Consider the following 14,302-nt stretch of genomic DNA (forward strand, 5'->3'; position numbering starts at 1 on the left):
TTTAATTGCCGGCTGCTCCAGTCTGCATGCCAAAGTATCTTTGGGTAGAATACTGAACCCTGAGTTGTGCTTATTGGAGTGCGGATGTTAAATATAGAGTTTAAACGTAGAAAAAGTGCTTGTATTAGTGTGCATGTATATGGGTGAATGAGATATAATGTATAAAGTGCTTCATCTCATTCATGCTATAAAGTGCACATAAGCTGAGTCCATAAGTGCTTTAGAGACAAACACATTTCCATTTCAGGTTTTTACAGAACCCTGTTTCAAAATACAAGAAAATGTCAAAATCATAGTGTGGTTATTAAAATGTGTTCAGAATTTGCAAATTGACAATGAATCGTCTCATTAATTATGACACTGCTCTTATTAATAACCTCTGGCCCTCTTCCACAGTGTGTGTTTTTTATCCTGTCTTTCTGCCATCACCCCCAAATGGTCGAAGCAGACGGCTGCCCCTCCCTGATCCTGGTTCATCCTGTTAAATAGGAGTTTTTCTTTGCCACTGTCATCAAGTGCTTGCTTGAAGGGAATTGTTTAATTATTGGAGTTTTCTCTGTTCTTGTTGGGTCTTCACCTTGCAATAAAGCACCCTGAGGTGACCGCTGTAGCGATCTGGCGCTATATAACTAAACTTATTAAGTTTATATTATTGCCTGTACAGGCATACACAGTATATTGCTACAGCGCTCAGTTATTATACAGCTTTACTTAGATTTAGTAATCAGATCTATACCAAACTTTGTAGTGCTGCACAGCACCAGCATCTACCGCTCTAACAGTATTTTCCTCGTTTTTTCTTAACTTCAGGTCCTGTTCACAGCTCTTTGTGAGAACAGTTTAAGCTGCTTTTAAATATGTTGCTTTGTTGTTTGCCCTGTGTTTGAGTTTAACCCTTATTTGTCTGTTAAACTTCTGTAAACTACTTTTACTGCTCACTGTGCGGCAGTTTGGCCTGCTGAGCTTGAGTAAAGTGGCTAGCCCAGCTGTGACACTTGCGTCGGGCCTCCTCCTCCGGCCGGGCCGCTCCTGCTCCCGCTGAAGGCGCCCTGGCCCGCAGCCAATCGGGGCGGGGCAGGACGTGACGTCGCTTCTCGCACAAGGAAGCTCCCGGAGTGGCGCGCCAAATTTCAAAGGACTTCCTCCTGGGAGGAAAGACGGCGAGAAGACCCACCGAAGTCCGGCAAACAGCGGCGACAGAATACCGCAGAAAAATAAAGTTAAGCCGGTGTTTTATGGGTGAAACGCCCCCGCTGAGCCGTGGAGTGAGTCAATCTGCGTGGATCTGAGGATTTAAAGACATGAAGTCGGTGCGCAGCTTTGTCATTGTTGTAAGTGGCTGCTTTGACTTTCACTCCACCTACAAGGAACTAACGTCAGCTAGCTTCAGCCTGCTTCTGATCGGCAACCACTGCTTATCTTAAACCTCATTTTAACGCCAGGCAATCAGGGCTTCGTCAAATATGCGCATTTAAACGAGAATATATTGAGTTTTTATTTGAAAAAGCGAGTTTTTTGTGTGAATTTGTTTCGGTTTGTGTGCTTTGCTTTGTGTGCTGATCCCGTGATTGTCAAGGAGTCTGCAGGCAACTGATGCACGATGCAGCCACCTCTTAAAAAAGTGCAGCTGACAGGGTTTTTCTGCTCTGCTGTACAGTTAACACAAGTGTGATATCCTCTTACTTCACCTGCTGCACCGTGTGATGTGACAAAAGGGGTTTTAAGCTTTTCTGTCCTCTCTAAGTGTCAGATAAGTTGTATTTCTCAGCTGTTTTTTTTCCTCCTTCAGACACGAAGTGGAGCAATTAAGAAAAAGCACCTTACATCTGAGTGACTTTTCTCTTGTTTTCTTTCAGATTAGACAGTCCCCAGCTGGTGCACCCTGTCAGGCTTCCCACATGTGAGTCGGCTCATGTCAATTGATGTCAGCGAGCCTGGGATTTTAATCTCCTCCACACACACAAACGCACACGCACAGAGATCAGGCCTCTGCTGACAGCTGCTCAAACCTGAAAAATATTACTTTTCCAGCTAAAAGTCACACCTGTTACCACCAGGTTTACTTTTCCGGGGTTTAATATTTGCGGTACATTAGCGTGGGCTCGGTCCGCATCACAGCAGCTCTTTATTCTTGGGCCCACCGTCTTCTAGCCTCCACTCCACGGGGGATTTAGTCTGTTTAAACTGGGCCTCATAACAGAGTGTGGGAGCTCATTTCCACACTTCACCGGCTTATATGCTACTCTATATCCTCATTACTTATTCATGTCTGCACAGGAGGACACAAGAAGACATCAGCTTTCCATACTAATGCAAACACCTGTTGCTCAAAGCGGCTGCACCTGTCTGTAACCTTCACACTCGCTGCTTTCTGGTGCATGTCAGGAATATTTTATCGTCAAGTATAGATCGCTGGTAGCTGTCAGTGCTCTTGGGTCGAACGCAAATGGCTTCATTTTAGCTCTTCTTCACTAGCACAGGTTTGTTCAAAAATGGATCGTAACTTGCTCTAACTCAGGGCCTGTCACAGATCAGGGGTGGCCTCTGGGTGGGGCAGGTTGGGGGGGGTTTCGTGGTGGCAGACAATCGCAGGCTTCAGCCATGCTGGCTGGGGTGCAGCCGTGCTTCCAGCTGCTTCGGATCGGGTCGTCGGCAGGCGAATCTGCGCGGGACCTGTACACCTTCAGGCCGGCGCAGAACCACTCGGTGTTCCGCCTGGGTCGAGCGGCGGAGCTGTGCGACGTCACACTGGACTCGCCGTCGGTGTCCCGCATCCACGCTGAGCTCGAAGCCGAGAGGGAGACGGGCGAAGGAGTCGAAGCTCAAGAGGAGGAAGGATGGAGGGTCCACATTAAGGACAGGAGCAGCCATGGTGAGACACGAGGGCTGAATCACACACAGCATCACAGTCAACCTGAGATTCTCACACTTTCACACCCTCCCTCAGTCATTGTGGAAGAGAATGAGGTAAAAACACACCTGTTTACAGGAATAACACCACTTCTACTGAGAACGGAAGAAGTATTTTATTAAAGTCAGGTTGAAATGAGTGTGAAAACACATTTCAGTGAACTGACATGAAAAACAGTCCTCAAAAAATTCTAAGAATACAGTAAAACATGTCCTTTAGTTTGAAACTTTGACAATTTATTCAAAGTTATCAATGAGGCTTCAGCACGTCTGCAGGACTCTCACTCAGCAGCCTTCAAAATGTGTCGCATCTTCTCTGGAAATATAAAAATCAAACTAAAAAAAATGAAACTAAACTGAAACAGAAATCTTAATTAACCCTCCCCTAAAGCTCTGTTGTGCACTCGAGCAGTGAAAACATTCTTCTTCTTATTTACCGACCGAATTATCAAAACGAAGTGAGCCATTACGCTCCTGAACACAGCTGTAGGCGTGCAGGTAAAGACTCGCGTGCATCACGAACAAAGAGCATCTCTGGAACCTCAACTTCAAAAACTTTTCTTATCGCTGCCCCCAGAACTTTTATTTTATCGGAACCGTTACAGTTACAGAATTTTTCAGCCCACCGAGAAGCATTTTAGTTTGATTTGTTTAAAAACAAACAAACAATCAAACTCAAATTAAAGCGTGTTGGTGATAAGGAATTAATTAAACTCAGTTGTTCCTGATCTTTGACCCTGATTTTACCATCCATGCAAGTGTGAGCACGAAGCATGACGTTAGCTTCAAATGGATTGTGTACACGTTTTATTTGTAATTATAAATTTGAATGCATGTATTTCTCCTCTGCAGTGCTGCAATTCCATCTGTTTTAAAGATGCTGCTTATTTCTGTGCTGTAACTGATCTAAATGGCAGTCCCACTGTTTGGTTTCAAAACACCAAAAAATTTGATAAAAAAAAACAAATCAGCAGCCGTGTCCTTCTTACACAAATCCTCACCTGGTTCCTCAAAAACATCCACAAACCTTGTTGTGAGCAGTTTCGTGTAGGAACTGTTTACTACTCTGTTACACCTGCTAGCGTATCATTCTGAAGGAAGTAAATGGGCATTTAGCCGTGACGAGGGGCTCCTGCTAATGACAACGTGACAGGATGTAAACACTGACGGGGTTGCCCCTCAGCTGTGCTGTAATGTTGGTGCCATGGTTTGTTGTTGTCGTTTTTAGAAAGCAAATTGTCCTAATATGAAATGATTTAAAACAAGCTCACGATTTTTGCAGATGTATTTATTTCTTTTTGGGGTAACTGTGCATTCTGGGAAGAGACTTGGCTCCACTTTTGGTACTGCAAGACAAGTTGCCATCTGGTTCAGTTAAATTCAAGTGAAAGCAGCATCTCTACAGCAAACCAGCAGAAGATAAAATATGCATTTAATATAGGGGAAAGTTCCTCTTTACATCTTAAACAAAGCATAACGTGTATCAGCTTTGAGGTGCGCAGTGTAAGACACCTGACCTGTGAGTGTATGTTTCAACACCTGTTATAGGTGTTGATTAAAGAGCACAGGCTTGGACTCTTTCATCCAGAGTGCTTTCTTCCAGAACCTCAGAGCAGTCCAGCGTTTGGAGGAGTTTCTGGATTTCTTCTTAGCAGCTGCTCTCTTTAAGCATCGTTTGTTCAGTCGTCTGCTCAGAATATGATCTAGAAGCAATTACCTGTAAAGGTCAGAGGTAAATGAGCATCCTTCTGTCTGGTCTTCTTCCTTCTAGCACTGACTTTTAGCCTGACATTCTCTTCAGCCAGCTTTCGTTTTCTTCTTCCTTGACGTATTTTTGTAAGTACGGCTCCCGGCAATCAACTCCGAGGCATACTTGACCACACTGCAAGAACACTTTTTACCCCATTTGTTTCAAAGGCCGGCCTGCATCACAAAGTGGTTTAATACAGCCTCTTTCCTGTTCGGCACGTTCTCTGCATTTTAGACACTTTACTGTTTTTGAACAGGAGAGAGAAATTTCTAACTGAAGTCATGTTTTTGTAGCAAAATTCGAGCCAAAACACAGAATCTCTCTGAGAAGTCAGAAATCAAACAAGCATAAAATTCAACCACTGAAACAAATGTATCTGCTCAGGAATGCAATTAAATAGTTTGGAATTTGACATCTTAACTAAAAAAATAATGATGCGTGTTACTTTTTTGTAAAGCAGTATATTTGAAAATTCATGGATAACAGTAACAACAATGATGTTTTAGCATTGAAATGATGAACTGACCAGTACAGAAACATGGAGTGATTTTGGTAATTACCAATACTGTGGTATAAACCTGACACTGGGTAGTGATAAATATGATAAATTTGTCAAGCTTCTGGTTGTCAACTCAAATATCTAACGAGCCAATCACACGGCAGCAATTTATTTAGTCACATACATGTGATCAAGTTGATCTGCTGAAGTTCAAGCTGAGCTTCGGGTGAAAGGTGATTTAAGTCAGTGGTCCCCAACCCCCGGGCCTCGGACCGGTACCGGTCTGTGAGTCGTTTGGTACCAGGCCGCGAGAGTTGAGGCTCAGGTGTGAAACGTATGGTTTTCAGGGTTATTTTATTATCGGTTTTTATCGTTTACCATTTTCCTGGGTCTTTTCACGTGTGTTATGAATAAATTTTCTTTTTTTCGGTACCGGTACTAGTTTTATTTTGTTGTATTTATCCGCGACACCTTAAAGGCCGGTCCATGAAAATGTTTTCGGGCATAAACCGGTGCGTGGCGCAAAAAAAGGTTGGGGACCGCTGGTTTAAGTGACTTTGATGATGTTGGACATCAGAGGACACCAGACTGCTTCATACAAAGGAAACGGTAGCTTAAATAACCGTTTGTTACTAGCAGTGTCTGCAGAAGAGCATCTCTGAATGCATAACATATCAAAGCAGATGGGCCGCAGCAGCAGAAGACCGCACCACCTGGGACGCCACTATAAACAGGAAACTGAGGACACAGATCCAATGGGCTGTATCCTCAGAACTGCACTACAGAAGAGACTAGAAAGGGAAAGGATGACTCTATCCTGGCTCGTATCAGTCGTTGAGGCTGCTGGTGGAGATCTAACGGTGTAATGGATATTTTCTCTGTACACTCCTTAGTACCCACCGAGCCTTCATTAAACACTACAGCTTACCTCAGTGTTGTTGCTGAACATGTCTATTCCTTTATGACAGCAGTGTGCCCATCATTTGATGGCTGCTTCCAGCAGAGTAATGCACCGTGTCACAAAGCTCAAACTGGTTTCTTGAACATGACAATGAGTTCACTTTACTTGAATGGCCTCCACAATCACCAGCTCACCTTCAGGATGTGGTGGAACTGGAAATTCACAGTGATGCGCAGCAGCTGTGTGAAGCTGTCCTGTCAACATTGACCAATATGTCTGATTAATGTTTCAGCACCTTGTTGAATTTGAACCAAAAAGAAGGCAATTACTGGTATTAACGAGGTGTACCTAATAAAGTGGCCACTGAATGTGTGTATGCATTGCTTCACACCATCCAGTGAGGTCGCAACACGTGATTCTATATTATTAACAGGATATATCTGATCAAAAGATTACCTTTGTTATTAAAATGTCAGAGTCTATGAATATCTGTGGCGGCGTTATCAGATGATGCCGACCGGTGTCAATGCGAGAATGCGCGCGGCTGCTCTGTGCAGCTGAACGGGCCGCAGGCTCACCGTATAAAAGAAATGTTACGCTTAAGAATAGAGCTGACAGAAAATATTTGATTAATTGTTCAGTTTTCAGACGGAAAATAAATTAAATGTCAGGCGTTTCATAAATGGATTAATCAGCGATGTCAGTTTACAAGCAAACATGCCAAACATGTCTCCGTTCCACATCTTTTTCTACTTACAAATCACATTTGGTTTGATTACAGCTGTTGGTCATGCAAATAAAAAGAAAAAAAGTTTATAAAATCCTGGCTGATTCTTATAGCCCGGTAAAATAAAAGCTTTAACTATTGCGTATCCGAACAGTCGGGGCTGACACGAACAGATAGATGCGTAGATTTCTGTCAGATGCCGTAATGCAGAAGCATCATCTGTCACTGAAAATGGACCGACTGTGTTTGCTGCAGGACTCCAAAAAGCCCATTCAGAGCCTGCAGGAAAGAAAAGAGCCATCAGCTTCAGCCTTAGTTAGAAATAATAGGACAGCCTGATGGATACAAAATTGTGCAAAAAAGGCACCACAAAAACAGGAGTTTAAGACATTTGGTTTGAAACTTAATACCTGCCGCCAGGTGCATTCTGCTGTGAATGAAGACAATTAACATGTTACGCGTTCACACGCCGGCTTTGAAAAGCAGTCGCACCGAGGAGGTCCATTTCATTCGGTCTCAACGGGTCGTTCACAGCTGAGAGTGTGAAATGGACCAGTAAACTCAACTTTCAGGAGAACAAATAAAAGCAAATGTACAAACAGAAGAACCAAACAAAAAAATTCATGAGTAATTCAGGACACAAGATAGAGTCTGAACCTCAGGTTGCTGAGAGTCGTCAGTGCAGTCTGAAGTAGACAGGAAGATGCACGGAGTGAGGAAGGGGGAGATTAAGAGTGAGCGTTGCGTCTTCATTCAGTCGCTGTCCGACAGGCTCAGAATCTAAACTGCACCCTTACTGCCTAATTTTTCAAGTAATTTCACAGTCTGTTTCCCACATTTTTCATTTTTGCTATTAAAGTTACATTTTAGTATTCGCCCCGCATTTCTCATTTTGTGCTGTGCTGTCATGGCCGTGTGATTGCCTTGTAGCCTTCCAGCTCCTCAGTTCTGGGTCCATCTCGCAGACTGTTTTACATTTCTCCTAGATTCTGGAAGCTGTAAACACACAGTCACCGAATGACTTTATTTCAGGGCTCTGCTCTCATGATTTATTCTTTTTTTTGCCCCTGTCAGATTCATATATTAAAAAGCTCTGTGAATATCTAGCCTCCGGTAACGTCGGCCTTCAGTTGTAAAACTGTTGCTCGTTTGTGTCTTCAGAGAGTTTCCCACTACTTTACATGTCAGTGTGACCTCCTAGAAACCTCTAAAACGTTTTATTTTGAGGGCTGATCTGTGCCCGGCAGTGTGTAGTTTAACATTTCTTCAAATCTTCTTGGTCTTGTGTTTCTAGGCACATGGGTCAATGAAGTCCGCCTCCAGCCGGGCATACAGTGGGAGCTCTCGGACGGCGACACGCTGATCTTCGGAGGCCAGACTGATCCAGGGAACCCGGAGTTCTACTTCCTCTTCCAGAAGGTTAAAGTTCGCCCGCTGGACTTCGATGCAATCACGCTTCCAAAAGTAAGTCCGTGGTTTGGAATCAACTATTTACATTCAGTATGAAGCCAGACTCATGGTGACACTTTTCTTAAAAAATAAAGATATCGAAGGTTCGTGTTTCTCACCAAGTCTGGGGTCAAAGGATAAATCTGGACATGTTCTGTCTGCTGCATGAGTAAATGCACCATGTGACACTGCTAATGTCCATATGTCAACATTACACAGTTCAGACATTCCTCAATATTATTTTTAGCAGTCTGCATTGATTATACAGGAGGGAGAAACTTACTAATCGACAAGTCTAAAAGTATGAAAATTTAAAAACTCAAGCCAAGTTCAACAGACGAGGTTAAACAGTGAGTTTACAGATATTTTGTGTCTATTTCAGTCATTTTAAACCTTTCTTAAAAAGTTAAATTGTTCTGTTGAGTAAATCTCTAGCCTACAGAGCCACTGTTAACAATTCACTCCTGCATTAGATTAACGGGTGCTTGTAAATCAGCTGTAGGTGTGTATAGTCGTGTGGCAGCCAGTCCAGAGTGTGCCGTCCTGATACTCTGTGACAGACGGGCTCCAGCTCCTCTGCAACCCTGAACTGGAAAAGCTTTAAAGAAAATGGGCGGATAGATTCGGGTAGTGGGCTCAAAGTCTTTTTCCAGCCTCTGTACTATGTTTGCTAATGTCTGCAAATGTTAGAGGATTTCTGAATGAATAGTTTGCAGTAACATTAACGGTAGAATGACGGCCTCAGAATTGTGGTGCCCATGGATCTGTAAGCTTGTGTGCTTGCTCTGATTCTCCGTTATGCTAAAAATACAACAAATATTCCTGAAAGTTACATCTGAGTCTCGTTTTCTTAATGCACGTAAGAGTCAGATTCTGTAGCACCAGCAGCCTTCTTTGCTTGCAGGCTAACGTCCCCCAAGGCAAAAGATCACGTGACCCATGATGTAGGCTACCAAAGTAGCAGCATTAATGTAGCGGCTGTATAGGGGGGAAGAAAACGAATATTCCCCAGTTGCGATAAGGACATTAATTTTAGATGCTTGTCAGAGACTGTTATTATAGCTTCTTGATTTGGTCCCTCACAGCCCTGCTGCTCTAAATACTCACTAGGAAACCAAATGTCTTTCAACAAATGCACTTTATGTGTTTCTGTTTGAAGGATTTGTTAGAAATTACAGTGACAGCTTAAGATGGGATTTCTTACAAAGATGAAAGATGTCAGTGGTTTTTAAATTGTTGTCTTTGGTCTGAGTGCCACAGACAGGTGAGTCGATACAGAAACTAATGAAAGGACTAACATGCCTTCTTCTACCTTCTTTTTTTTTTCCTGTAATATGTTGACAGTAATGAAAATGTTGATGTCGACTCTACCCTGTAATTTTCATCCCACTCCTGTGTCAAAGTGTGTGCAGCCATCGTTCATTAGGTGGTGCTGGGCACTATTTGTATTCAGAATGCCAATAAAAATGTACCACAATGTCTGGTAAACAATAACAAGCCCACAGAAAATCCCCAAAGCATTTTATCTATGAAGACATGGAGGCATACTCTCACTAAATGAAATTTGAAGATTAAATCATGTGCAATCGTACTTTTCTACTTCAATTAAAAAAGTGCTGATGCATGGAGTTGATTTGCAGCAAGAGGCAGAAGCAGATTTATTATCTCAAAGGTGCCATGACTTTTCTGGAAAGAAATGCATCAGCCAGACAAATTAGACTCGCACCTCTGGATATTGACATTTGGCCTACGCTTCGTGAAGGTTTAAATGAAATATTTATATCTGGTTTCCTAGGCGGGAACCTTCTCGTCCGACTTGCAGAACAGGATTAGGACCAGCTTGGACCGCAAGGTAGCTGCCAACCTGGACCTTTCGAAGCTGTCCATCAACAGAGCCACGGTCATCCTCAACTCCATCGGCAGCCTGAGCAAGATGAAGGGCAGCGCCTGGACCTTCAAGAGGAGCCACAGCCACGAGGGAACCGTCTCTGACCCCGGCACCTCGACCTCGCCTCCTCTTGCCGTGGGCTTTTCCTCCCTGCTCCCACACTCCACTCCTCCATCATTCACCTCTGCAGCTTCACTGCCTCAGACGAAGGCCCTCCCGCAGACCTCCAGGAGCAGGAGGAAGTCGGCTCACACGGTGCTGCTGGAGGACGACAGCTCTGACGAGCCCAGAAGTCGAGGAGGTAAAGCACAGCGGCGTGCTGCAGAATGACACTGCTTACTCTCTGGAGCTTTTTGACATGAAGCTGCAGATTTTTACCATGAAATTGTTTTTGGCAGCTTTTAAAAAGACTTAATATTAGTTTATGAAGTTACTGCTTTCTTTTCAAGGATTTTACTTGCAAAAAAAGGAGGGAAAAGAACAAATTAGTGGTGTGATTAGCTTCTGTCTCCACTTACATTACCTTGCTCTCTTTCTGTTGATCTTAGTTTTGGCAGGAGTTGTGGAGGATGGACAGAGAGCACGGGGGAAGAAGAGGCGGAGGCTCTACAAGTCTGAATCTGAAGGTTTCAGCTCGCCGCCGCCTCCTCAGCTGCAGCCCAAAACTCACAGCGACATCCGCAGGCCGCTGGAGGCCAAGCCCTTCCCCGTCGGTATCAGGACCATCGGCAGCTTCCACGGAGCCATGACAAACAGCAGACTCAACGAGCACCTCTTCCAGGCATCCTTCACAAGCAAACAAGAGGCGGAGAAGGTGAACAGAGTCAAGACGGTGGTGCACGGAAACATCGCGGCCTTCCGCCAGCAGAAGCCTGCCCATTGCTCCCCGACCGCAGCGAGAGGGAGGCGGAGAGCCAACAGCTCCCCCGTATTCTCCCCATTGGTGGTGGGAGGGGAGAACTACAACCTGGCCTCGCCGTCGGTGAGGATCCGCGCAGACGAGAGAGTTAGCGTGCAGTTCAACCGATTTCATCATCCAACAGGGTGAGTTTGGAAGGTTTTTCTAAAAATTCTCTACAAAGCACAGCCCTGTATGATTTTCTGTCATATATACAAACTGTACAATGTTGGAGCTTCATATTAAACAAGGCCTGAAGCTCCTCTGTGAGGCATGGAGTGGCAACAGTTTAAAAAAAACAAATGTATTTGTTCCTCCTTTTTTTTTGTGATGTCACCTCCAAGCCTTCTCATTTCTTCCTGTTTATGTTTTCCTTCCTTGAAGTAAGCGACGCGGCCGCCCCAGGAAACACCCCCTCCCCCCACGGCCTTCCCTGCCCTCTCCGTCCTCCTCGTCTTCATCCTCTACCTCCTCGGCCTCCTCCTCCTCCGGCTCCTCCTCTTCCTCCTCGGACGAGGACGAAGACGACGAGGAAGAGGACGACGTGATGGTTGGCACGGTGGAGCCGTGCGCGGCGCCGCGGTGCCGGCTGCCCCAGCAGGACACGGTGCAGTGGATCCAGTGTGACGTGTGCGACGCCTGGTACCACATAGACTGTCTGCACGTCGACCGCAAGAAACTCCTGATGGACCCCAACGCTGACTTCCACTGCGGCTGTCGCTGACGGCAGGGAAGCCAAATTCTGGATGATTAAATGAAATCAAAAGCCTCACTTTGAACTTTAAAGCTGACACTTTCCCCTCCTTAAACGCTTCTTTTCCTTCAGTCATAAAGTGGAAATTAAGATTTTTGCCTTTGAAGACAGGCTGCGACTTCATCTAATGACCGCTGAGCCGCTCTGCACGAGCACGCGGCGCTTTTCTCTCGCCTCAAACACGGCTGTTAATTCAAGAAAAGAATTTCCTTTGATATTTTTTACATCCTGATTTTACAAAGTTTGAGCATTTGTGACCCGACAGTAACAGAGTTACTCCACGAACCTGGAGCCCACTCAGCCTCAGAGCTTAGGCTTTTGGAGGAGGAGGCAAAACTCTAATGAAATGTCTCAGTTTGGATTTCATTATGGCTTTGACTGCCTGGAGAGGCGCAATCAGAGCAGGAAAACACAATGTTTGAGCACATCTCCAGCGTGGCTGTCCAGGGAGCAAATTGCATTCAGGAAAATTCAGGCCATTGCTGGACTCTATAAAAAGCTCTTTAACGTCCTAAATCTTGTTCCGCTGCCACCTTCACAATTTCAAAGCCATTAAAAACAATGTTGCTAGGTAATCAGACTTCATTGGAGATTTGAGTGCGGCTTTCTTGAGTGGTAGCTGCTGTGTAGGAGTAGATCTGTAATCATTCGACGTGAAATGCCAAGAAATGTGTCAGCAGACTCGTGTTGACGCTGCTGATGAGAAGTGCTCCTGGGATGCTAATCAAATGTTTGAAGGCACTTCTGTAGCAGCAGCTGCTGGTTTCTGGGATGTGTTTGTGACTGAGTGCAGGCTGGCAGTGTGGCTGCTGCTGAAGGCAGGACTCATTACCAGTCAGATGTCATGTCGTATAATCCGCTGATGTAACAGGAAAAAACAGACTCGTAAAAATGATCTCGTCGCCTCTGACTGGTGGGATGAGTTTTGATGTCACAGATGATTTTTAGGGTCGTCTCTTCAGCTGTGCTTCCACTTTCAAGAGACTCTTCACACTACTGAACTCTGTGGCCAAAATGGGTGCTTCAGTCCTGAGTGAAAAGTGCTGGACCTGACTGAACTGTCTCTGAACAGCAGACATCTTCACTTCGGTGCTGCGTGTGAGTATGAAATCAAAGTGTGGAACGCCAAAATCTTTCTCAAGCACCTTGCTTTTTATTTAATTCCAAATTTCTACATGTTCTGGCTCATCTGGAGTGGAAACGTCCTCTTTTTCCCACTCAAATCTGCTCCACTCTTACAGTCTTTATAATGGCTCCATCTCTGTTCACATGCGATATGATAGTGTTGTAATGAAAAGTCTGTGCTGGTGTTTTATGTGTTTTTTCCCCCTTTTATTGTACCACAAATGGGAGCGCTGCAGCGAGCTTAAACTGGGAAAATTTCATTTTTTTGAGCAATAACATCAAAAACAGGATGATAAAAATACAGAAATATATATATATTACATGCTAAAGTCGATAAAGGTTGATGTGGAGTGCAACATTGATTGCTTGCAGTTCACTTAACCTGGATTTAGTCAGTTTCACTGGTGCTTGGACGCTGACACAGCCTCTCTTGCTGCTTTGCTAATTGTCAGAAATCCAGCAGATGGTTGAGGGAAAAATATATTTGTGTGTGTATATATTAAAAAAATCTGTGCACTGATTTATCACTTCATTCTCAATTCAGTGGATTAGTTAAAAAAGAAATCCAAGCATCTTAATGTGCGCAAACTGTTTTTAGTAGTTTGAGTATTTTTGTCCGTTTTAATGTTCAACAACATATCACAATAAAATGAGTTTCTGAAAGACCTGAGGTTTTTTCACGCTGCTGCAATAATACAATATTAGTTATACACAGATTAACAATATGACCTCGTGTGAAATGCAAGGTTTTTGTTTAACAGTCTTAAAAATAAAAGGTTTGTTCTTTCTCTGCAGATCTTCAGGCAGTTTTGCTTTCTGGGGTCTTAAATTGAGTTTGTTTGCAGTTTTCTCTCTCTCTCGATATTTAAACGTCTGTTTACGCCTTCATGGCTTCTCTTACACGTGTGTCGTCTCCACCTCGCTGCTGTTCGGCGTCGTGCTGCTCTGATAACGGCACCTTGGCTTGCACCTGTTTTTCCGCTTTCATGTGGCTCACCAGACAGTTAGAGGTGTCTTTAAAAGGATGCTTGTGTGACCCTCGCAGTTACAACTGTTTTAAAATGAGCCGTCAGTGAGGGCGTGAAATGTTTTAATTGCTGAGAAGTTAAAACGGGCAGCGTGACACAGACTGTAAGTTTTAAATGACATAAATAGAGACTCAAAATGTGGCAACGATGAAAGTGTCGACTGAAGACACTTTTAATCTTTCTCTTCTTCTTTGAAAGCAGCTCATGGAAAAGGTGAAAATGAAGCAGACACAATTCCCCTCATAGATGTTAAAATTTACTCTAATGTATGACGGATGTGCTGTTGTACTGTAACTAATGTAACTAATTACTGCCTTTACAGCGAAACCTTCCTGATGTAAGTTTGTTGCAAATTTTGTGCAAAAATTGCACT

General features: G+C 44.0%; 1 protein-coding gene across 1 annotated transcript; it reads left to right on the top strand.

The window, feature by feature from the left end:
• Nucleotides 1-2,480: 2,480 nt before the first annotated feature.
• LOC113015042 (transcription factor 19-like) lies at nt 2,481-13,703 on the top strand. The gene is made up of 5 exons (XM_026156943.1): nt 2,481-2,872; nt 8,082-8,251; nt 10,032-10,425; nt 10,673-11,168; nt 11,407-13,703. Exons 1-5 carry the CDS (start codon nt 2,602-2,604, stop codon nt 11,744-11,746), a joined length of 1,671 nt encoding a protein of 556 aa, XP_026012728.1. The 5' UTR covers nt 2,481-2,601; the 3' UTR covers nt 11,747-13,703.
• Nucleotides 13,704-14,302: the final 599 nt, after the last annotated feature.

The sequence above is a fragment of the Astatotilapia calliptera genome, chromosome 22 (assembly GCF_900246225.1).
Source record: "Astatotilapia calliptera chromosome 22, fAstCal1.2, whole genome shotgun sequence".
NCBI lineage: Eukaryota > Metazoa > Chordata > Actinopteri > Cichliformes > Cichlidae > Astatotilapia > Astatotilapia calliptera.